Source organism: Molossus molossus, unplaced genomic scaffold (genome assembly GCF_014108415.1).
Source record: "Molossus molossus isolate mMolMol1 unplaced genomic scaffold, mMolMol1.p scaffold_m16_p_15, whole genome shotgun sequence".
NCBI lineage: Eukaryota > Metazoa > Chordata > Mammalia > Chiroptera > Molossidae > Molossus > Molossus molossus.
Genome location: NW_023425350.1, coordinates 29,586,257 through 29,612,154, shown reverse-complemented (window position 1 = coordinate 29,612,154; position 25,898 = coordinate 29,586,257). Strand labels below are relative to the sequence as shown.

At 37.0% G+C, this 25,898-nt stretch overlaps 1 protein-coding gene across 1 annotated transcript in view; it reads left to right on the top strand.

The window, feature by feature from the left end:
* LRPPRC (leucine rich pentatricopeptide repeat containing) overlaps nt 1-25,153 on the top strand; it is a 110,349-nt gene extending 85,196 nt beyond the window's left edge. The window contains exons 30-38 of the mRNA XM_036262996.1: nt 1,129-1,252; nt 8,358-8,446; nt 12,914-13,118; nt 15,377-15,516; nt 15,625-15,740; nt 18,231-18,305; nt 20,447-20,531; nt 22,452-22,594; nt 24,383-25,153. Coding sequence (XP_036118889.1) covers nt 1,129-1,252; nt 8,358-8,446; nt 12,914-13,118; nt 15,377-15,516; nt 15,625-15,740; nt 18,231-18,305; nt 20,447-20,531; nt 22,452-22,594; nt 24,383-24,439 — 1,034 coding nt within the window. The 3' untranslated portion in view covers nt 24,440-25,153. The remainder of the gene's footprint in view (nt 1-1,128; nt 1,253-8,357; nt 8,447-12,913; nt 13,119-15,376; nt 15,517-15,624; nt 15,741-18,230; nt 18,306-20,446; nt 20,532-22,451; nt 22,595-24,382) is intronic.
* Nucleotides 25,154-25,898: the final 745 nt, after the last annotated feature.

Genomic DNA, 25,898 nt, shown 5'->3' with positions numbered 1-25,898 from the left:
TACTCAATGATAGTCTATTCTTTTTTAGTTAAAATACAAATATTAATGTCATACCTTTTTTCTCTTGTTTTCTATGAATTTAGCTTAAAAGGATAACTAAGTTTTTGATATGTCACTTCACTTTGAGGGGCTAATGCGAACTCCCCTAATTATAAACACAAACATGGTTTCTGTTTGTTTAGAAACCACAAAAATAGCTCATAGTGTTCTTCTTAGCATTAATATCATGTTAATTCCTAGCTGTGTGTTCTGTATTTCCTTACACTGAGTTCTATATCCGTAGAAGGTTTATGTAATAATTCAGTATGCCCAATCTTTACTATGATTTGTTTATATACACCAGAGAGTAGATTGTAGTTTCAGTTGGATGTTTATAGCCAGGCAATTTTATTTCAGAAAAGTAAGTGACTGAAAAGTGTAGTTACTTCTCTTTTGGTAACATCTTTTCATTCTCTGACAGTTATTGTGAACAAGTGAAATAAAACTGTTAATCAGTCAAACAAATGTTGCTTAGTTTACTTGTTAGATATCTGTATATTTGAAAATTGTATGTTTTTGTATAAGTCCTGTCGTAGCCAAATAATTTGATCTCCTAATTTTAGAATTATAGGCTATATTCACTTTAATGCTATTGTGTGGAAATGTTAACCGTTGTAACCACCCACTTGTAGATTAAAGATTGCTTTAAAATGAATCTTTTGCTCCCCTCAATCTAAATTATACCTCTGGTTTATTTGGACTTTAAGACACATTTTGCAATTTATTTTGAAACTGGTATCTTTTGACAAACAAATCCAGAAGAGCTGTTTCTCATTTTTGTTGGCATGAAAATAATTTGACTTTTGAAAATGAATAGCAGGAATAACTTTAAAAGGAAACACTTTCAGGTCCCATCCATTTGGATTAAATAGTAGTTTTTGAAACTTGCTTTATATTTTAAAGATTAGAAGAGGGACAGCATCTGCTTACATGAACAGTGTGTGTATCTCTATAGGGTGGTATAGTGGGTAAGATTTAAAAGAAACAGAAATATGTGGGTTTAGAGCCTTATTTTAGGTTTTTATCCCCTCCTCTTTACCTTTTCAGAATAATGTCATCTCAATTTGTGCTGTTTTATTTTCTTCATAGATGCATATAATATTTTCCTGAAAGCACAAAAGCAAAATATTGTGTTTAACAGTGAAACTTACAACAGTCTTATAAAATTACTGTTGAAGGATAACTTTACACAAGCAATGCAAGTGAAAGATTTGTAAGTATTAATCCATTTGTTAAACCTCTCACCTAAAGAAATATCATCTGTTATTAAAGATTTTTCTAATGACGTGTTGTAATAGCAGTTACTACCCACAAAAATCATATGAAATTGTTTTCTAATTGTATGGGGTTTTTTAAACCTATAAAATAAATAACCTTTTCTGGCCCTGCACAGTGTAGTACCTTTTATTTAACTTATGTAACCTTATAACTCATTATGGGTATCCAGATACAGAAAAATAATTTTTATCATATTCTGTTTCTTGTTCAGCAGCTAGATCCATGTACCTTTTGTGGTAGGAGCAGCCTGATACAATGAAGGGTTTGAATCTTACTTGAAAGCTCTATGACCTTGGGGAAAATCACCTCCTAATCTGAGTCTCAGTTTTTCTTCTATGATGAATGGATGATCATATTTACATTAAAGATGTCTTCTAGATATTGAAAGAGATATAGAGGGAAGTAAAGAAAATATAGGTACTCAACACATTTTAAATACCTTTTTTTTTATATTGTGGTTTTTGTTTGATTTTTAGTCTGTTTGGTAATGTTGGTATTGGTGGTGGTAGTGGTTTTGTCTCTGGCTAGTTCCCTAAAGTACTTTATTAATCAGAACAAGGGTTAAGTTTTTATACCTGATGTGTCAGTTAACTGACTCTATTGTCTTATCCTCAAGGAGTTATCTTGAACAGTTGAGTTGCTAATCAGAAAGGGCCCTGGAAAAGAGTAGATTGAGGTCTCCTGCTCTGGAATGTTGACCTGTCCTGTTGGGGAGTCAGTAGCTTTATTTTCAGTGGCAAAGGTCAGCCTTTTGTAGTATATTGGGAGTTCTGAAATAATCTCTGTTGCTAATATTTGGCCTTTAAATTTTTCCCCAAGAATTTTAATTTGAAATTTTTTTTATCTACAGAAAAGTTGCAAGATTCCTAGTTAACACCTATAAACCCTTCAGTTCACCAAATGTTAACATTTGCTGCAGTTGCTTCACTTCACCTTCTCACACACATATTTTAAGCCTTCGAATTTTTTGTCCCAGCACTTTTGTAATATTAGAATCTGGAATAGAAAACAGATGCTTGCCATTCTTGCAGTTTGCTGGAAAACCTGATGTTAATACTAGTGTTATGTTAAAGTTATGCGCTATGTGGCCACATTTACTGTTGTGTTTCAGCGCATTTTGAAAAATGTATTGTGTATGACTGTACTGTCTGTGGAAATATATATTCATATAAATACATATATGTACAGTATGTGGATATGTACAAGTACTATATATGGGCCTATATGTATATATACACATCATATATAACTATGGTCTTGAATCATCATTTGTGTGTTGATATAGGACAGTCACACTAAGACTTTTAAGTTTAGGTTTTTAGTATTCCTGTGTCTCCCTTGTGTGTTTACTCAGTCGCTAATTAAATGACCTATTTCTAGAATACTCACTGTATCCTCAATTAGTGACTTGGAAAATTTGACAGTGAACAGCATCCTGTCATCTGTAACCATTGAAGTCATCAAGGGGGTGTAGGTTTTTTCCTAAAATTAGTTTTCTCAGAAAATTCTTATCTAAGCTCTCTCCCAACACTACCCATTATAATCAAAGGCGTTCTGAAGCAACAGTGATTTGGGAGGGAGGGGAGATAGGAAAAAGGAGTATTTTGTGTTGAAAAGTGGGTATTAATAAATGAGGGGATAGAAGCAAAGAAGAAAAACTTTTTAAAACTTTTAATCCTGAGATTGGTTTCAAAAACCTCTAAAATACTTTCCAAAAGCACAGATTATAATTTTTTTATTTCAACTGGGCTTGTTCTAGGGTGATGAGCCTCCCATTCTGGTAGCATAAAAAGATTCCCTCCAGCCAAAGGTTCTGATTCACGAATAAGGAATCTGCACTTTACCAAAACACCCAGGTGATTCAGGAATCATGTCATTAACATTTTGATCACATACCATTCATAATGAATTGTACTAATGTCTCACATGTAAGTCTATTATAAAACACTTAAAAAAAAAAAAAGGTTTTCAGAGGATAAGATTTAAAGGGTTAAACATTTTCTTACCTCACCCTAGAGCATTCACACAGTGCATACCTTTCATTGAAGACCACTGATCTCAAGTAGGTTTTCTTTCTTTTTTAAAAATGTTTTTATTGATTTTTTTAGAGAGAAAAGAAGGGAAAGGGAGAAATAGAATCATCGATCGACTGCCTTTGGCACACCCCCTTCTGGGGATCAAGCCCAAAACCCAGGAATGTGCATGGGACAACATGATATTCAACTGACTGAGCCACACCAGCTGGGCTTGACTAGTTTTTCTTTTTTTTTTTTTTTGTACAATTTTATTTTGATGATTTTTTTTTTTTTTTTTTTTTAAATCCTCACCCGAGGACATTTTCCCACTTTTTGCACAGACAGAGTGGGAGGGAGAGAGAGGAAGAGAGAGAGAGAGAAACATCGACGTGAAAGGAACACATCGAGTGGCTGCCACCTGCACGACCAACCAGGGCCGGGGACAAACTGCAACCGAGGCACATGCCCCTAGCGGGAACCGAACCCGGGTCTCTCCGGACCGCAGGCAGACGCTCTAACCGCTGAGCCAAACCGGCCAGGGCTTGACTAGTTTTTCAAACTGCAGCTGTAACCAATTACTTGGCCATGGAGTCTATTTAGTGGGAGAAAATCAACATTTTAAAAAATGAAGTAGAGCCCTGGCTAGTTTTGCTCAGTGGTTAGAGTGTCAACCTGCGGACTAATGAGTCGCGGGTTCGATTCTGGTTGCTGTTCGTCCCCAGCCCTGATCAGGTCGTGAGGGAGGCAACCAGTCGTTGTGGCTCTTATCACATCAATCTCTGTCTCTTTTTCCCTCCCTCCCTCCCTTCCTCCCACTCTACCTGATAATAGGTGGAAAAATATCCTCAGGTGAGGAATAAAAAAAGAAATAGAATAGAAAATATCAAAGCACTTTACTGAAAATTTTTTGTGAAAGTTTTATTTCAATTATATGTGTATTTACGTATCTGTGCACTGGTATGTAGTGTAAAAACATTATTTCTTACTATGTCTGACGGAGTCTTGATCAAACAAGTTATGCCAGCTGCTGACCTAGAAGATGGTTATAATATAGCCCTTCTGTTTCCCCTCATATCCACAACCTGTAAAATGTAAGTTTATCTTCTTTCCTTTCTTCTCTCTCTAGATCTTTGTGAAGCCTTTCTATACTCTTGGGGTCACTATTATCTTAGTATTACACAGTATTCCACTTTACACAACTGCCTGATCTGGGATTGGTTGCATGTTCTATCCCTTGAACCAATAAAATGTGATATTTGACTCTGAAGAAATGTATTGTGGGTTAGGTCTACATTGAGTATTTTTGAAAATAACTCTGGACTGGAAACTGAGAAGTAGAAGTTTTAGTTCTAGTTCTTCAGCTAATTAACTGTTACTGAAGGAATGTTATGTAACTTCTCTAGATTCATTTCCTGGTTCATTGACAAAATGCGACCAGGTTATCTCCCCTTCCAGCTCTATATCCATGATCAGAGTAGAAAAGAATTGTTGCCCGGCCAGTGTGGCTCAGTGGATTGAGTGTTGTCCTATGGACTGAGAAGTCCCAGTTTGATTCCCGGTCAGGGCACATGCCCGGGTTTTGGGTTCTATCCCCAGTGGGGGGACATGCAGGAGGCAGCTGATCAGTGTATCTCTCTCACATCCATGTTTCTATCTCTCTCTCCCTTCTTCTCTCTGGAAGGAAGGAAGGAAGGAAGGAAGGAAGGAAGGAAGGAAGGAAGGAAGGAAGGAAGGAAGGAAGGAAGGAAGGAATTGTTGCTTTGATTTATAGGCGTCTTTATTATAACATGGTATAACCAAATCAGCCACTGTAGCAAGAAGCAGTAGCCCTTGGTATTAGGTGCTGTTACTCTCAGATAATAAATAGCAGTCTGTTATAATTACCTACACAATGCCTCTTGTTCAGTCTTGGAGCAGTGGTTTTTCCTATGAACTAAAAAGTTCAGTCTTTGATTTTGCTATACTTTTGCTGTCCATAATGTGTTGCATTTTTACTTGACTTCTAATAAGATTTCTTTAATTTTATTAACAAGGTCATTTAACCTTCCCAACTAGTAATAGAACCTTAAAAGTAACAGTAAGAGCTGTGTTTAAAAACTTTTAAAGAAACCAACATTTTTCATTTTTAGTTAGAATTACAAGGTTTCTTTATATTTCAAAATAAAACCTTAGGTATAATGAACTATTTCAAGGGAGTGGAACTGTTTATTCAAAGAACAGTAAGGGATATAAATTATTGTTTAAAATCTCTAATGGGCCCTGGCCAGTTTGGCTCAGCGGTTAGAGCGTCGGCCTGCGGTCCAGAGAGACCCAGGTTCGGTTCCTGCTAAGGGCACGTACCTCAGTTGCAGTTTGTCCCCGGCCCTGGTTGGTCGTGCGGGTGGCAGCCACTTGATGTGTACCTTTCACGTTGATGTTTCTCTCTCTCTCTCTCTCTCTCTCTCTCTCTCTCTCTCTCTCTTCCTCTCTTCCTCTCTTCCTCTTCCTCTCTCTCCCTCCCACTCTATCTGAACAAAAAAAAGGAAAAATGTCCTTGGGTGAGGATTAAAAAAAAATGTCTGATGGCCCTGGCCAGATGGCTCAGTTGGTTTAAGTATCATCCCTGTATACCAAGGTTTTAGATCTAGTCAGGGCACATACAAGAATCATCTAATTAATGCATAAATGAATGGAACAACAAGTTGACCAGTCGATCGATCTCTCTCTCTCTCTAATCAATATTTTAAAAATCAATAAAAGTAAAATAAAATCTCTGATAACACAAAACTGTATTCTTAGGAAATTTGAGAATCACGCAACAATAGCACTACTTTATCTTTCAAGATAAAGAATAGTACTTTGTTTTTCTCTTGTTTCCTGCCAGCTTCTTATTTCATTCTATCTAGAAATAATGCTAAATCAATCACTGTTGGTTTTTCCTGGGTCAACCAGTTTTTGTTATCCAAAGTAAGATAAATTATGATCACCAACTAATATTCTATGTTCATGTTATGTAAGTACAATCCACAAACCTGTTATTACACTGAAATCTCTAAGGTGAAACTCTCCCTACAATACTTTCTTTGGTTAAGACAGATTAATTTTTGCAGTTGATTGTAAGTTAAAAGATTAATACCCTTATCCTTTGTAGTTATTTCCTTTATTATAGCAGTTCTAAAAATGAAAAGAAAATGACTAGAATTGTTTTGTTCAATCCAGTAGCCACTATAGCCATATGTGCTTGTTTAAATGTAAATTAATTACAATTAAATAGAATTATTCCCATTCCTCTATCACATATAGGCATATATGGCTAGTAGCTGCCCTATTGGATAACATGGATAAAGGATAATCCCATCATCATAGGAAGTTTGATTTGACAGCCCTGGACTAGATTTTTTCCAAAAGGAAAGATCGAAATCATGGGTCAGAAGTAAACTTCTTTTACTTTGTTTGAAGGAGTCAACACAAAGTAGTTTTCTGTAGTTTTTTTCCTTTTGCCAGTTTGGAATATATGTTGGACGTGATTGATCAGTTCTACATATGTAAGATATTGAGTGTTCAGTATATACTAGAACTCGAGAGAGCTTTTGTCTTCCTATTTATCTCACTTTTATATTTGCATTGAATAGGCAGTTTCCTAAGGTGGGAAAGAAAATGTTCTGTGTTTCGAGGTATTCGAAAGGTTTATAGTTCACACTTGATGTCAGTTAAAAGAGAAGTTTTGTTACCTCATAGTTTCAATAAATTTTAGGTAATATTTTCAAGTTAATATAGTATAATACATGTAATAATGTTAGCATAAGAAGTGAGCTTAATTTAAAAAATGTCTACTGTTTATTTAATCACCCTAAAGATTGAGAAAGTAAATCCTTTATTTTAGGCAGTTTATAGTCTCCTGCAGGAGCTGTTGACTTAAGAGCTTTGACAGATGGTACAAAGAAAAAAAGTCGAACTGAGCAATGGGTGCTTTGGTGGGATTAAGAGGATCGGTTGGGGGATAAGAAAATCCTGCTCCCGGGGCCTGCAGGGGTGAACCTCAGAGGCTGGAAGTGACAGAGGATGGGCATATAACCGTGTCTTTGGAGGATTTTCTTGGGATTGACGAGAATAATTTAGCAGTGACCCTGCTGTTCTCCAAATCTTCCCAGCTTAGATGTTCATGTTGGCAGGCTGAGGTTGTTGGCAGCAAGATCATCACTGAGCTTGATAAGGCAACTGGCAGCAATTGCTTTTGCTCTTTTTGACCTGTGGAGATTTCCTAATCGGAAGATGAACCCTGGGGATCCTGAAATTTCATCACAGGAGATGTGCAAAAAATGTGGCACGCAGATGACTAGGGTTTTGTTTTGTTAATTTAATCATGTAGGTTTTAGTCATAAGTAAAGCAATTATTTGCTCTTGAGTTTTAAAAAGTTGGGGGGTTTTGTTTTAAATTTAAGTCCAAGACAAGATGGTTGTGTAAAGTTTTAAATTTTAATGTAACAACGGTTTTAGTTCTACAGTATGTTCACCTTTAAAAACTGTATGTATCTAGATGACAGAAATTTGAAAATTAATCAACCAAATGATACGGGGTTAGTTAGTAATATGCTTTAGTTTATATTTAAAATATACAGTGCTGAAAATAAGTGTTCATTTTTGTTTCCGAAAGAATAGTTTTGCATTTTATAATTATGGTGAATGTAGAAAAAAGAGGAAAAAGGATCCAGCTTAGGATACAGCAGAACAATGCAGGGCATGCAGTTATTTTAGTCATCTAATATGTCAGCATTCAAGAATCTGAACCGATTGTTTAAAAAAAATCTTGTACTTTGTTTCTTTTGTTGCTCATTTCCAACTTTGTCATCTGTCAGAATGCAAAAAAAAATTATCCTTCTATAACCATTGACAGGATAACACAAAAGCTGTCTCCAGGTCGATATTTTGCAGCAATATTTTTAACATACGAACAGTAGTTTTTATAATTTCACCTTGGTGCTCAACCATTTATTATCGTATCAGAAGCATGTCAGTAATTCCTTTCTAAATGTCTGCTTCTTTTAGCGCTGAGACCCACATCAAGGGCTTCACACTGAACGATGCTGCCAACAGCCTCCTCATCATAACGCAAGTTAGGCGGGATTATTTGAAAGGTATGTCACAATGCTTGACCTTTACGTCACATTAATGCCTCTGCAGATTTTTCTTGTAACGCCCTTCGAATACTTGGATAAAGGAGTCCATTTAGCAAATTACCTGCTTATCAAGAGCCTTTTGTGGTAGCTGAGAGACGTAAATTACTGTACATGCATTTATAATACAGCTTGAATATGAATGTACTTGTCATTTGACCACTTAGTCCAGTTTCCATTCCATTTAACACAAGATGGGTTTTCTTAAGATGAATCACAGCTCTTCAGACATGCAAAATTTGTGTTCCAGAACGAGAGAAAGTACAGGCTTTCAAGTACGTTAAAATTCACAGCACAAGTCACTTTGCTTTGGAAATTAACATACTTTAGAGCATCTGAAACAATTCCCAGCAGTTGTTTCCTGCATATTGTGTTGGTTGTGTGTGAGATAGCAAATGAGTTAAATTGAGTGTTAAATGTGTGGGATTGTGCACCAAATGATTATAATATTGATTTTTAAAACTTAATCTAATACTTTTTTAATAGTTCGTAATACCAACAACAATAAAATGCATTGTTTGTTTGGAGTTTGGAATTTAGAGTTTTTAAATTAATATTAAGAGTATAATACTAGAAAGATGACTTTGGTGATTATATAATTCTGTGGTGATGACTTTGGAGAGGATTGGAATGGGGCCATTTGTTTGGTAGAAACTGTTTATTGGTTTGCAGAGAAATGGGTTTGGATTTGGAGATTTTATGAATGAGCTCCCGAGGGGAAAAATAATGAATCTTAAATTTAGGTAAGCATCTTTTCACATTTAGGTTTACATTTGATTTGTAGTCAGTGCAGTAACACCATAGTTTTGCCAGTACAACAAAACCCACTTAGGAAATCTTTAAGGACGGTTGAAAAAAGCTCTTTAACTGTTCAACATGTTATACCTATTTCTTCCTTAGTCTGTAATACCTCACTTGTATGTTTGTTAAATAATGTCACATCCCTCAGAGAAAGTTGCTATCTAATTGTGCAACTTTAATGCTGCCTGTATACCTGAATGTGTTGGTCTTTAGATGTCAGCTTGATTGATTAGGACAGACGATGTAAGTGATGATTTCTCCCTTTGCAAGATTTTCACCTCATCATTCCACAGGCAGCCTTTTTAGATAGCCTTTTTGGACAGTCTCAAGTCACAATTGAGTGATGTGGGGCTTGTTATTAATATTTTTAAAGCTTTCATTTTATTTTCAAAAAAGGCTTTCTGTCAAATTGGTATTTTAGGTTAAATATATCTGTAGACATGAAGATAAGAATAAAATAGTTTTTTAATTTCAGGGGGTTAATTTTTTTAAATATGTTTTTTTATTGATTATTTTAGAGAGGAAGGGAGAGGGAGAGAGAAATAGAAACATTGATGAGAAACATGTATCAGCCGCCTCCTGCATGTCCCCCACTGGGAATCCAGCCCGAAACCCGAGCATGTGCCCTGACCGGGAATCGAACTGGTGACCTGTTGGTGCATGGGACGATGCTCAGTCCACTGAGCCACACCAGCTGGGCTCGGGATTAATTTTTTATTTGAATCTGAATTTGTTTTAATTTGATTACTACTCTCTACTTATATGTTAAGTACTCTGGAAAAACTACAAGAAATTTTGTAATGTAATTTTCACATTTTCTCAGCTATTCAGTTCAACTGGAGGTTGGCTGAGAGCAGGAGCCATGTTCCCCCACTACCACCTCCCCCTCCCCACACATACACACCACCTCATGTGCCTCGCCATAAATGATTGTTAAAATTATCATCGAGCCCTGGCCAGTTTTGCTCAGTGGTTAGAGCGTCGCCCTGTGGTCCAGAGAGACTCAGGTTTGTTTCCCACTGAGGGCACGTGCCTTGGTTGCAGTTTGTTCCCGGCCCTGGTTGGGGTGGGAGGTGGCCCACTCGATGTGTCCCTTTCCCGTCAATGTTTCTCTCTCTCTCTCTCTCTCTCTTCTCTCCCCCCCCCCCCCCACTTGATCTGAACAAAAAATGGAAAAATGTCCTCGGGTGACGATAAAAAAATAAATAAAAATAAAATGATCATCAGTGAGGATGGGCATGGTGTTGGCACTGTCCCCATGTCCTTATTTTGCTCTATGGTTGAGCTCCCAATTTTCAGGTTTCTTTTTCTCATCCCATCTAAAGCAGGTAGAAAAATAAAGCCAGTCCAATTTTAATATAATTTTATAAGCTAATACTGTTCTGGAATATTAATAAGTTGATACATGTTGCCTTTGCAATGAAATCAGTATGACTAGTAAATGAGCTAAGAGAATGAAAAAGATTGTGGAGGGGAGGAGTGTGGATGGATACTAGATTTTATTATCCCTTAAGTCATAAACTGTAGAGAAGGCAGGTCCTGGGAATATGATTTAGGTTCTAAGGTCCCATGCTCCTTTTGGATAGACATAATATGATCTATTCTCCTCGATCCTCTCCTCTTTCATGCACACATGCACCCATTGATGCAGACTCTGGGGTGGTTAGATTCTTGAGTTAAGAGTCTAGCAATATGACCTTGGGCAAATTCTTTTTTTTTTTTTATCCTCACCCGAGGACACTTTTTCATTCTTTGTTCAGATAGAGCAGAAGGGAGAGAGAGAGAGAGAGAAACATTGATGTGAAAGGGACACATCGAGTGGCTGCCACCTGCATGACCAACCAGGGCCGGGGACAAACTGCAACCGAGGTACGTGCCCTTAGCGGGAACCGAACCCGGGTCTCTCCGGACCGCAGGCCGACGGTCTAACCGCTGAGCCAAACCGGCCAGGGCCAAATTCTTAAACTCTCTGTGCCTCTGTTTCTCACCTATAAAGTTAGTGCTTGGGTAGATGTGACTATAAATTGCTTACTACTGTGCCTGACATGTAGTAAACGCTCAATGAATGCAGTTAAAACTCAATAAATGCTAGTTGCTATCATCACCATCATTATCTATTCTTTTTTTTTTTTTTTTAAACTTTTTTTTTTTTTAATCCTCATCCGAGGACATTTTTCCATTTTTATTCAGATAGAGTGGGAGGGAGAGAGAGAGAAACATCGATGTGAAAGGGACACATCGAGTGGCTGCCACCCGCACGACCCAAGCAGAGCCGGGGACAAACTGCAACCCAAGTACATGCCCTTAGCGGGAACCGAACCCGGGTCTCTTGGGACCGCAGACCGATGCTCTAACCGCTGAGCCAAACCGGCCAGGGCTCATTATCTATTCTTGTTATTATTTTGATTCACTGGTGGGAAAATCCTCCCTAGCTGACAATATTTCGGTTAATAATATTCTGAAGTTGATTATCTGTGTATGACCCCCAGTTAAGAAAATTTAATCAAGCTTATTTTCTGTAAATTATATTAATAACATTTTTTGTTTCCTATATGTATGTATTCATAAAGTTTTATTGAATATGCCTTTTAAACTACCTATTTCCTCTTTTCCCTTCTTATAGATTTGGGGTTATTATAAATTGTTTATTCAGTAATAAATGCTGAATTAATTGTCTTTCACCATATTACTTTTATTAGACTTTAATTATTATCATTCTTCTGTGAAAAAATAGGCTCTCCTTTTTTGGGAAGCTGCTTTGAGAGTCTTAGTTTTGTCTAGGTTGCATTGCTTTCATTGCTATACAGTCATGAACTTTTCTTTGGTAGCAGTACTGGTAATTGTTATGCTAAGTATTACATTTTCTCAGTCCACCACTTCACTTAATATAATAATTTCACTACACTTGCACATGAGTCAATAAGTCAGAAGGCTATTCCAAATTTATCCATAATCAGGTACTTGTAAGTATGATACTTTAAAAAACAAAACAAAAATACTTCCTGTACCTATATCCATGGGAATCTGGTGAGCTTTTTAAATGAGTGAAAGAAAATGTCTGCAAGGTATTACTTAATCATGTAAAATTTGTTAGTGTGAAAGTTGAATGTTCCAGTTTGGCTGCTTTTGTGTGATTGATCCTGTTTGGACTAAAAAAAGACATTGTTTTCAATAAAGAATCTCTGGAATATTAGATGATTTTGATAATCATGTAATCTCTGAGTATGATAAAGTCTGGGAAAGTATAAATTTTAGTAGAAGTTATGTATTTTTGGCAGGTCTTTAATTTTAAAATTCTTATATTTATTCCTCTGAACTTGTCAGCTTCCTTGAAATTAGTCACTAAATGTTTTTTCCCAGATGGTACCCACATTCTTTCAATACATTTGTATTTTCTGTGACTTAAGACATTTCTCTGGTCTCTGATATCTTATAGGTAGTCAAATAAATTATTATGTTTTAGGTTTCTTATAAAGTATCAATATTTTCTGTAATCTAGAATAAATTATTCATAGCTTTTTGTCTACAGCCATTTGACATTTGTATTTAAAAGCTGGTTTTCAAAGTGCATTAAAGTGAGAATGATTCATATAAGAAAAACTCTTGTCACCTACTTTTCTATTGTAGAGGCTCTAACAGCACTAAAGATGGCCTTGGATCTGAAGCAGACACCTTCTAGGATAGCAGTGACCCGCCTGATTCAGGCATGTGCTTTGAAGGGTGATTTAGAAAGCATACAAGCAATTCAGAAGATGGTAAATGGACTCGAAGATTCAATTGGACTTTCAAATATGGTTTTCATCAATAACATTGCTTTGGCACAAATAAAGAAGTGAGTATTTTCAAGCTTTCTTTTTCTTCATTGGCTACTGGAAGGAGCATTATCTCTAAACTTTTTAAAGCTATTAGAAACCATATCAACTACAGAGGGAATATTGATGCCAGTTGCTTTACTCTGTAACTACTAAGGAATAATTATATGTTACAAAATGTGTGTTAGGTTTGAATTAAATCTTAGAATGAAGAACATATACCAAATTTTTTAAATTCGTAAAATTTGTTTCACAGTTGGTAACTGTTCTCGTTCATATGGGCCAGGCCCTTGATGTGGAAACACTTTGCTACTGAAGTGAAAAGTAAGTTCATTGGTTGTCAGCAACACTGAGAGTAACACTAGAACATTGTGAAACAGAGGGCCCAGCAAGCTTGTTAGAAACAGGAATTTCTGTTTTCTCCATCCTCCTACCATCCACTCCTGTCATCACGCACCCACAAAAAGGGAGGTATTTAGAGGTGATGCTTCTTACCACCATCTCTAGATTCCTTGTGGAGAATCACCCCTGTAGAAGGACATAAAAACTTGATTTTTATAAACTTTGCTCAAGTTAATGATTCATGGGGAATGATTATGAAATTAACCCCTTCAGGCCTTTAGAAAAAAATGATCTTTAATAATTAATCTTACATACCCTTTTTTAAAAATCCTTACCCAAGGAATTTATCTTCAGATAAGAGTGAGAGGGGGGAGAGAGAGGGAAAAACATTGATGTGAGAAACATCAATTGGCTGCCTCCTGCACACCCCCTCTTGGGGATCGAGCCCGCAACCCAGGCAGAAATTGAACTAGTGACCTCTTGGTGCATGAGATTATCACTCAGTCCACTGAGGCACACAGGCCAGGCAAGAGCAGATGAATTTTTTTTTTTTTTTTATCCTCATCCAAGGATATTTTTCCATTGATTTTCAGATAGAGTGGGAGAGAGGGAGAGAGATAGAGGAAGAGAGAGAAACATCGATGTGAGAGAGACACACCGATTGATTGCCTCTCAAACAACCCCAACCAGGACCAAACCACAACCAAGGTAAGTGCCGTTGGTCAGAATCAAGCACAAGACTCTCTGGTCTGTGGGCCTACTCTCTAACTGCTGAGCCAACTGGCCAGGGCAAGAACAGATGAATTTTTAAATGTTATCATATAAATACAGTTTTATATGATGTCAAGAATATGTTGTTATTCACTAGTGAATAATTTTTCTAACTAAAACCCATAAGAAAAATGTATTATAATGGGGTGTTCATTTTTAGTTAGAGAATTCTTTTGTTTTAGGTAATAACTTCAACATAAAATTGATTATTTTGATTTGGAGTGCCATAACTGTAAAGTAGCAACTAAAGAGTACCTTAACCAGAAAGTCATAAAGATAATTTTTATGATAACTTGTTAAATAAGGCCATGTAATTGACTTTTTAATGTAAAATGTGAAGATACATTTTCTGAGAATTTTAGTATAAATTAAATATTTTTAAAATTTTCTATAATACCTGACAGAAAAAAAATTTTTGTGACTATCTGTGGGTTGAGAGACTTGAAAATACACCTTTTAAAAACATCATCAGCATCTTTAAGATTCCTGAGATGGTACATAGTATCTTTTTTTTTTTTTTTTAAGGTGTTATTATTGATCTTTTTAGAGAGAGGAAGGGAGGGAGAGATAGAAGCATCAATGTGAGAGAGAAACATCCATCGGCCACCTCCTGCACATCCCCCTGCCACTAGGGATCGAGCCCACAACCCAGGCATGTGCCCTGACTGGGAATCCAACCAGGACTTCTCAGTCCATGGGACGTCTCTTAATCCACTGAGCTACACTGGTTGGGTGGTACATATCTTTACTTCATACAGTAGCAACCACTATAGATTATAAAGCCAAAGTTGTAGCACTTACACAAGTTTTTATTTTACATTAAAGAGCTACAAAATCAAATTAAATATTTAAGATTCATTGTCTTTTGTTATCCTCATTAATGCTTCTCATATTATAGTAGTTTGATTTTATTTGTAGAGCAGTGTTTTCATATGAACAACTACTTCAGTTATTATAGCATAAACCACCTAATGATTGCTCTTGCTACCTAAGTGTGGTTGGGTTCAACTTACATAGTGTTTTTTATCTGGTTAATTGTGACTGTATCTCCTTTTTATCCTAAAGCATTTGCATATGTGAATCCCAAAGTAAGTTCTCATGTGAAAACTGCCTGCAATATTAATACAAGAGCAAACATTTCTTTATAATTTACTTTCTTTTGCAGCAATAACGTAGATGTTGCAATAGAAAACATTGAAAATATGCTTACTTCAGGGAATCAAACCACGGAAACCCACTACTTTGGCTTGGCGTACTTATTCAGAAAAGTAATAGAGGAACGGTTGGAACCAGCACTTGAAAAGAGTAAGTTAGCTATAAAAACAGAAGCACATTTTCTCTCTATTGAGACTGGACCAGATTTCTTTGGTGGATGGTTTAAACAAAAAAATTTTCTTACCTGTCATTTTTCAGTGAGCATCATGGCAGAGAGATTGGCCAATCAGTTTGCAGTATACAAACCCGTTACCGACCTTTTTCTTCAGCTTGTGGATTCGGGCAAGGTGGATGATGCCAGAGCTCTCCTACAGGTAATGGCCCACCACACACGGAGCAGTGGGGCTGGTGGCTTGTGAGAAGTACATTGAGAAAGTACTTGACATAAGTGTGCGGTAGACCATTAGAACTGAAGTGTGTGGCTGCTAGCGCATTTAAGTTCATTGTAAATCAAGGTTACATGATAAGGACTGGATAATAAATTGTAGGTTGCAGATTTTAAACATGCCAGATCAGACTAGAAATGTCCTTAGATTTAAGGGGGTGGAGGAAGAGGGAAGACTTAGTTTGCTGAAATGATTTAAAGATAAATGTTTCTGAAAAAAAAAAAAAGATAAATGTTTCTGTGCAGATAGGTAACACAAAAACAATTCCTTTGATTTCCTACTTTAATTTCTCTAATGCTATAAATACTGTGCATCACCATGGCAACACAGTTTGCAAACAAAAAGTAGGAAATGTTTGCTTTTCAAGTACAGCTTCCCACTTGAATACTGAAAAACATTTTCAGTGCCTTTTTCAAGGTTTATTAAGAGTTGAATTTGCTTTCTATTCACTTGTGTGTCACAGACACATTAAATGACTAATGCAGGTCTCTGTGGCCCGCACTCTCAGTTAAATTAGCAATCTTCAGGGAAGAAGGCATCTGCATTCATGCTATTTTAACAGCACTAAATATAAAGCTGCTCCAAGTGCCGAACGGTGGGTGATCAGAGCTGCCACTGGCAGTGTACACAAACAGGCACCACTGGGGGCCCCTTCCCAGCAGGTGGCAGTCAAACAGTCACCGTGATCCTGCCAACGGCTGTGTTTGTGTAGACTCCCTGTGTCAAATTGAGATCTGGGACCAGTTTCTTATAGTAAATAGTATTATATTCACTTACATTTTTATGAGCAGCAAAAGATTGTAAGTGGTAGCTAGGGATGATAAAACTACCCATTTGCCTGAGCTCTAGTTTTGATCCTTAAAGTTTATCTAGTTTGACAGTAGAATCCGAGCCATTTTTAACAGGCATGTTTGAGAAATATCTCCGTTAACAATTTTGTAAAACATATAAATTGCTACTGCCCCTAAGGCTTTTGTACTTTTGTTTTCTGGCCAGAGAGAAATTCCGGGTAATTGGAAATTTTATTGTTTGGTTTGGTTTCTTTACCTTTAAACACACACATACACATACCACACACACAGAGAAAAGGCAGTTTATAATAGGGATTTCAGGAATTTTTTTTTATCTTCCTGCCTTTAGTGTTTCAGGTTGTCTTGAAAGAAATAAACTCTGATGCTTTATCTTTGTGTGTACATTTCTAAATGTACCTACCAGGGGCATATACATATCTAATTATATACGTGTGGTGGTATTTGTTCAATTTTAACACATTTTGATGGTTCTTTAGAAAGGTGGCACTTGTCCTCTACCAACTTGTTCTGAGCTGGAATCTTTCAAGGCTCTTAGCACAACTGACAACACCGAGGATGGGAGACGACAGGGGTGTTGCCTGCTGCCCTCCCGGCTGCATTCAGCCACAGCCGCCTGTCTGGCGGCTCTTGGTGACCACTGAGTGTTGGTGCAGCAGCAGTCTTTTTATTTTCATACCTTCAGTAGACTGAGGTTTCAAATGATAAAGCCTTTACCCACCCTTTACCTGCTTGTCAAACAGTCAAAGATTATTCTTGCTGTGCTGAAGAATGAATACTTTATTCACAGATGTCGAAAACATCAGTTTATAATGTAAATGTTCTGTGTGTCCCCAAAAGTTCTTTTTATACTATTCGTTTTAGTATTGACAATGTTTTAAAGCTTTGAAAGAGAAATGTGCTTTTAGAAACTTAAGGAATGACATCTACAAAGAGTGTAAACTAAAATATTGTCTTGCCATATTTGATTTTACTATAGCATCTAAGATTGGATAGACACTTGATTTATCTGGTCTGTCATATAAACTTTTTTTTTTTTTAGTTTAACTTTTGTCTCTTTCTCAAGCACTGGCTGTCTGTTGCAATGAAAGCCTTTTATAAAATAGAGAGATTGAAATCAGTCCTTTTGTATGCATAAGTGTAGGTAATTATACTTTAAAGAGAACTTGCTTTGTACATTTTAATTTTTATAAAGAAACGAGCAGTTATCTCCCTGACACCTTATTAAATGTATAATTAACCTTATGATCCCTAGCTCACTTGTGAATGCTTGGCAGTATAATTGGAGAGGAATAGTGTTTCTTTTTTTCCTCTTTCTTTGCAGTCCTAAACCTTATTCTGTGGTTGTTGAAACATTAGTTTAATTTTTCCCTTGTCTTTTTAAACAAACTTTATACTTGCCATTGCCAAGGACAGCATTCACAAAAGCTTGACATAGCTTGCACTTATTTTCTTTTTTCTTGCCTTAAAAAATTGGTCGACTACTATGCCCTCCTATTAGTAATGATACATTACTGTATTATTATGAACTTTCTTAATTGGAAATACTCACTTTGATCTGCTTGTTTATCAGAAACCTTCACTTACTGAACAACATTTCAATTTTTAGAGATGTGGTGCAATTGCTGAACAAACCCCAATTTTCGTGGCATTCTGTATGAGGAGTACTCGGACACCAGGAAAGGTACCGTGCTTAATCTGTGACAAATCCATGAAGCTATAAGCCAGTCTTGTTCAAACGTATGAGGATCACTTCAGAGCTTGTTGCTTCAGGCCTGATCTAAAAACACTGTAGAGATTGAAGACTTGACTTGTGTATACTTGTCTACATTTTTAAATGTTGATAGAAAGTCTCCTTAGGTGTACTGGAAATGCAAAACAAGTTTATGCTGAGTGCTTCCTGCGCATGGTTATACAGTAAGAGCTCCAAGAAAGGGCCCCAAGAAATGGAAGATAAAAATCCTGTTGCTTAGGTCACTGTACCTGTTAACAGTGTGACAAGCACTCCTCACATCACGTGGTTATTTTTGACCATTTTTCAGGTGTGAACCATCAGTAGGTTAGCCATTTGGCCTTAAAACTGGTGTGTACCAGAAATTCATGTTCCCAAAGGATGCATGTGTGGTGCGTAAAACAGAACCAATCCTATATCTAATTAAGACAAAAAAAGAATATAAGTGTATTTCTTAAAAAAAAAAAAATTATTTAGATCTGATTTTACCTGTTGAACACCAGGAACCCCATTCTTAGTTTATTTGGGCACATTATGAAGTTTCCAACTGAGTGCCAATTAGAATGTTTGTTTTATTGTGAAACATTTAGGTTGGCTGGTGTGGGAGGCCTCTTTTCCTTAATTTCTACATACTTCCCACACACAAACACAAACTTAAAAAAATATTTTTTTTTAACCTAATTTCTTTTTTTTTTTTTTTTTTTTTTTTTTTTTTTTTTTTTATCCTCACCCGAGGATATTTTTCCATTTTTTGTACAGATAGAGTGGGAGGAAGAGAGAGGAAGGGAGAGAGAGAGAGAGAAACATCGACGTGAAGGGACACATCGAGTGGCTGCCACCCGCACGACCAACCAGGGCCGGGGACAAACTGCAACCGAAGTACGTGCCCTTAGCGGGAACCGAACCCGGGTCTCTCCGGACCGCAGGCCGACGCTCTAACCGCTGAGCCAAACTGGCCAGGGCTTTTTAACCTAATTTCAATTTCAGTCTCTGGTTCATGTATTTATTTACAAATAACTTTTTGAAAATATTTAGTTTTTCTTTTTTCCTTTCAAAGAGACTATATTTTATTAAGTTTGTGATTAGAAAGTATAAGAAATCTCAAAAGCACTTGTCACTTCACATATAAGGCTATGCCAAGTCAAGTACCTCTTTGCCTCGGCCATGCGATGGCACGGGAAATGTCCAGTGACGTATCTGCTTGGACATTCCTCCCTGGAGACTTTGAACCGCGGGGAATCCTTGCAAGATGCAGGTCCAGGTGTAGATGGACTGAATAAAAATGTTAAAAAGTGATTTCAGATTTTTAAAACTTCCTGTTACAGTGCCTGCCTGTTTGACAGGAGAGTAATTAAGCCAGAGTTAGTTCCTTTTGGTAAGATGGGAACAGGGCATAAAACTATATAAAATCCATCTTTATGCAACAATATTGAAGTGTTTGGAAATATTCGGTGATTATTCACTGGGGTATGGCAGTTCTATATTCACTACAGGAACTAAAAGCTGAAAGCAGTCAAGTAAAATTTTCAGTGAGATCTAGAAATGTTCTATTTATATTCCAAGTAGGGAAAACTTCAGAATGTTTGGCTGAATTCTTCACATTTCACCAAAAAATGGTACTGAAAGATACAGTTATTATTTCTTCTATTCTTTGGGATCTCATACTTTCTTAGTATGGTGACCAACTGATAAAAGAATCCATCTTTAAAATATTTTAGGAAAATATTCATGGAAATGTAAATGGAAGTGCGTTAATTTGAAAAACATCAAGTACTAAGATACAGGCATACGTCATTTTATTGTGTTTTGCTTAATTGGCGCTTCACAGATGTTGCTTTTTTTTTTTTTTTTTTTTTATAACAAATTTAAACAAGACCTTCCAGTAGCAAGAAAAAATATGACTTGCTTTATTATGATACTTGCTTTCTTCCAGTAGTCTAGAACTGAACCCAGTCTGTGTACAGAAGGGAAAATAGTCTATTAAATTGAAGAGGCAGTTTTATTGTAATTATTGTCAAGATTTTGTGATATATAATGTCTATATGTCAGTGTTCTATTTCATAGTTCTTTTGACCTATTTTTTAATTTCCTAGGCACCAACGTTGAAATCTTTGTTAGAATTGATTCCTGAATTAATTGAAAAGGAAGAAGTACACACTTCCATCATGAAATGCTTTGGTAATAAGTGAAATCTGACTGTATTATTTGTGATTTAAATAGTTGTAATATAGTCAACTAAGTCTTCAGCTCAAAGGTAGTAATCCTAAATATCAAATAATTATTATATAAATAATTTATTTAGCTTTAGAATATGTTTTAAAACTATAAGAAAAATATGAAATTATTCATATAACTTTAAAATAAGACAAGTATCACAGCATCTTCAGAGGGGCCCAGGTGTGTCAAGTAGGATTCCAGGCTCCTGGAAAAACTTGAAAGTCCACTTGGGTTTACATACTGGGAACCAATCCAGTCTGCCCAAGGCCCTGCTGCCTGAAGCATTACATGAAATAGGTACATACTTGAGACTCTCCCTTGCCTTGCCATCTTGCTCCTTCCGTCAGTACCCTCCCTGCCTACGTAGGCCTTTCAAATAATGAGCCTTTAACTAAAAAGTGGGCTCCAAAGTTTTACTTTAAGTCACAGTTGAAATTCCAGTCTTTTAAGCAGTTCGCTGATTGCCTGCTCATCACATATCAAAGGGAACGAGTCTAAATTTTCCTCAGTAATCAAAATAAATGTTAGCATTTCTAAGTTTTGATCACTTAACCATCTGCCAACCACTGATGTGCTCACTTGAGGCAAGGGGTAAATAAAGAATTGCTGTTTTGACTTTATTGTTGGCAGGACGACAGACTACAATCAGAATTAGTGAATTTGTTCTCCAGTGTTCCACCCTTGTCAGGAGAACATGATGTATTTCAGAGCAGAGCTAGAATCTTAAGTCTTCTCAAAGTTTCATTTGGGGAATTGGCAGATATTAAATAGTAACTAAGTAACGTGAAATAGGGTCAAACAGCATAAAACTCCTAACTTGTGTAATCCCACTTGGAATTGGGAGGGAGAGGGCAGGGAGACCAGGAAGTGGTGAAAGGGAAGATGGGAGCCTTTTCTGAGCAGCTTTCTTGAAGACGGAGTGTTTGCGTGAGCCCTTGGCCGTGTGGGGAAGGACTGACGCAGAATCGAGTTCACCCAGCTTGCGGAGATCTGCCCAGACCCAGTGAGAGCTTATGCGTCAGCCACCCTTGCCCCTTTTGGGAGATCCTTGTATTGATTCCTAAACTTTCACATCCATCCTGAGGCTCCCCCTGTTGCTGCTACAGTTGGGATTGGTTATAGAGCATCACTGTAGGTAAGGGGGTTGTTAGGTACTTAGATGTTAACAATTACCAACCGTTAGTAGCAGAGCCCCTATAAATCTTAGTGTAAACATTAAAAGAAAACTTCCAGAGATCAGCCTAAGTAGAGAGCCAGCTAAACCTAGCTCCTCGGCTATTCTGTTACCCACTTAAGTGAAAGATTAGTATAACTTGTTAATATTATTTAGCTGTATAAAGCTTTTTATGTATATTGATTATGTATGGATTTTTTGTCATTGTAGCTAACTATATTCTTCACATTTGCTTATTTTATAACAGAAGAATGTATTGAAAGTCTTTTTGATGTTGTTTAGCTGATGATCTTGATATTGATGTAGGTAAAGATTCAGCGTAATGTACCTGCCCCTCACCACAACAATCCCTAAATTAGCTTGATTTTAAAGTATGGTTTTAAGCAGAAGAGAGTTGAATGATGTGTGCTAACTCTGTGGTTGAAGACTTCAGTTTGTAGTTACTTTTACAGTCCTGGATTTTTTTAAATAGTCATATTTGTCATTTTCCTTCTCTTTCATAGTGAATAATGGTGAATGAGAGATGTGGGAAGGAGTGAGGGAGCTTGTAGATTCTGAATGTGGCTTTTTCTAAAGGTGGTTAAGTGTTCATTTGCCTTGGGATAAAGGGATCCAGGAAGGAAGACAAGAGTCCCAGAATAGCTAAGTGTTTTGGGAAAAGAGGAAGACAGGTTGTCTTTATCTGTGATTAATATCTTTTTCTTTAGTCTTGGACAATGATGTCTCATCTGCTAAAACACTGTATGAAAATTTAACTGCAAAGAATATAAAATTGGATGCTCTGTTTCTAAAACGTTACGCAGTTTTGCTGAAGAATGCTGGAGAACCTGTCCCTTTTGCTGAACCCCCTGTGAGTATTTCTTAATTAAGGGGGGGAATTACCTCTACAGATTTCTGTACACTCACAATAAAGTGTATAAAAATGAGCTGAATACTTAATTACATGAGGATTAGATCTGTGTGAAGAACCATCAGGGGAGACTTTTCAGGAACTGAATGTTCAAATACCTTGGTGTGGGCTGTGGGACAACACAGACCCCTGGGACTGAGGTTTAAAGTACAAGGTCAGTTTCAGACCTTCAGCTGTAGGTATGAATTCATCAAATGTCCTTGGGGTGGTTTTCTCATTATTTCAACTTGAAATAGCATTTTAAAACCTATATTTCAATAGCCAAGCATATTATAGAACTGTTAATTGCTTATTTGTTTTTAATAAGTTTGTTTTTATTTCTTTAGGAAACTTTTCGTTGAAGTATAATTGACATTATATTAGTTTCAAGTGTATAATGTAATGATTTGATACTTGTATATATTGGAAAATGATACCACAATAAGTCCAGTTAACATCACCATACATAGTAACAAAATATTTTTCTTGTGATGAGAACTTTTGAAGAACCACTCTGCTAGATACTTTCAAATATGTAATACAGCATTCTTAACTAATAAGGACCATGCTATATATTACACCCCCATGACCTACTGGTTTTATAACTGGAAACGTGTTCCTTTTGACTCCCTTCACCCACCACCCCACTCAGGCAACCACCACTTTGTTCTCTGTATTTGTGAGCCCTGTTCTGCGTTTTGTTTTTTAGATTCCACATGTAAGTGAGATGATATGGTATTAATCTTTTTTCTCTCTGACTTAACATAATGCTGTGTTGCTGCAAATGGCAAGATTTTATTCTTTTTTATGGTTGAAGAATAGTCCTCTGGATGTGTGTATAGCACATCTTTTTTAATCCATTCATTCATTGATGGACATTTAAGTTGTTTCCATGCCTTGACTATTGTAAATAATGCTGCCGTGAACATGTGGTTGCATGTATCTTTTGAATTAGTGTTTTTATTTTCTTTGGATAAATACCCAGAAATGGAATTGCTGGGTCATATAGTAGTTTTATTTTTAATTTTCTGAGGAACTTCCATACTAGCATAGTAGCTATACCAATTTGCATTTCTAGAAACAGTGCATGACTGGTACCTTTTGCTCACATCCTCACCAACTTGTTATTTCTGATAGGTGTGCAGTGGTATCTCATTGTGGTTTTGATATGCATTTCCCTGATGTTGGTGATATTGGGCATCTTTTCACGTACCTGTTAGTCATCTGTATGTCTTTGTTGGAAAAACGTCTGTTCAGACCTTGCGACCAGTTTTTAATAGGGTTGGGTTTTTTGCTATTGATTTGTATGAGTTCCTTTTGTATTTTAAATATTAACCCCTTATCAGATACATGATTTGCAGATATTTTCTACCATTCAATAGGTTGTCTAGGAAGTTCTGTTTTATTGTTCTATTTAACAAGAAGAATCATATATGCAGTATTTCTTTTCGTTGTGTCATTGAACTGAAAGACTATACCATGTTTATTTCAAACACCTCGAGCTTCCGCACCCAGGTATAAGTGCTTACATGCACCGCACACAGGCTCCGGTGCCAGCGTTGACTCTGACTTGGGGCCCTCGACCTGGTGATCTCATGAAACGGCAGGAGTGCTGAGGCCTGCGGGTGCGGGGCTGCCGTGGCCCAGCATCTGTGCGAGTTCGCAGTCCTTCCTGATCTTTAAGTTTTGTGCCATCGCTCTTGCTAATAATTTTATCTTCCCTTCCCTCCCTTTTTGTATCCTCGACAGGAAAGCTTTGAATTCTATGCGAAGCAGCTAAAGGAGTTAAGAGAAAACCCTTTGTGAAACAAGCAAACACCGCTTTGTTTTGTGTGTATTTGTGATTCTGTGTCTAAGATGTTATTTTTTAAATGTATTTGAGAGACAAAAATAAATAAATTAAAAGTTAATCTGTTTATGTGCTTGTATTTATTCATAATACAGGATATGATATATTCAGCATCTTACTGACGGTGGCTGTGTATACGTGGTCACCAGACTTTTTGGGTTTTGCCGACAATATCAATTAATGGCATTTTCTTTGGGGCTTCTGATGTATGAAGCCATAATTTTTTAGGATCTTCTCCCAATTGACTCTTCAGGTCCTGTACTCAGTTTCACTTATTATTGTCATAAAAAGGTTTTCCTTTATTTAAGACTTGCTTGTTAATATTGTTTATCTGAAAAATTTTAAAGCTGGACAGAATGACATTCAGCGAGCTTTCTGATGTGTGATATTCTGTGATGTATCAATTCTTTACATGCGTGAATCTCTGCATCATGTGTCATTTTGTAAAATGTTGGTGCTAGAAGTCATCTTACAAGTCATCAGATCCACTGCTCGTCCTTGTCCAGTGAGGAGCAGAGATCAGAGGGACTGTTGCTCGCCCTTGGTCGGGTGCTGTTTGCCAGCGCCTGGAGGTCCCTCGCGTGCCTGCCTTCTACCACAGGGGCTCCCGTGCGCGTCTGCTCACGGAGGTCTCCAAAACAGTCCGAGTGATCATGAAGTAGAGCAAGGCACTTCCTCTCGTTTTGGTTTCAGGTTTTTGTTGGCATAAAATACTTCTATTTGTGACTTTATAGTTATATCCTATAAATATTGATTTAATATAAAAAGGTTTGTTTGTATTAAGATGTTTAAAAGTTATCCCCAAATTGGCTTCCATGTCCATTAATAGCCACATTGTATAGTTACTATAAAAGAATGTAAGCCCAGCCAGTGTGCTCAGTGGATTGAGCGGCATCCCATGGACTGAGATGGTCAGTTCCCATCGGGCACATGCCGCGGTTGCAGGCTCGATCCCCAGTAGGAGCGTGCAGGAGGCAGCCGATTGATGTTTTTCACACCCATGTTTCTATCTCCCTTCTCTCTAAAAAAATAAATGAAAACATGTTTTAAAAAAAGAAGAGCCCAGCTGGTGTGGCTCAGTGGTTGAGCATTGACCCATGCTCCAAGAGGTCACTGGTTCAATTCCTAGTGAGAGTATAGGCCCAGGTTCTCTACCAAATCCCCAGTGGGGAGGGGGCATGCAGGAGGTGGCACTACACACATTTCGTAGTCATCTTTGGGGAAACGGATTACAATGAAGTGACTCTGAGCCAGCGTTGTGGAGGTGAAATGTCCTCTCTCATTGATGTCTCTCTCTCTCCCTCCCTCTCCCTTCCTCTCTAAAATCACTGAAAAAAAAGAAGGCTTGTAAGATGATAGTCAAAACAGTTTGCCATTACAAAGGTATAGGGATTAGGTAATTAACTACTAAAAAAA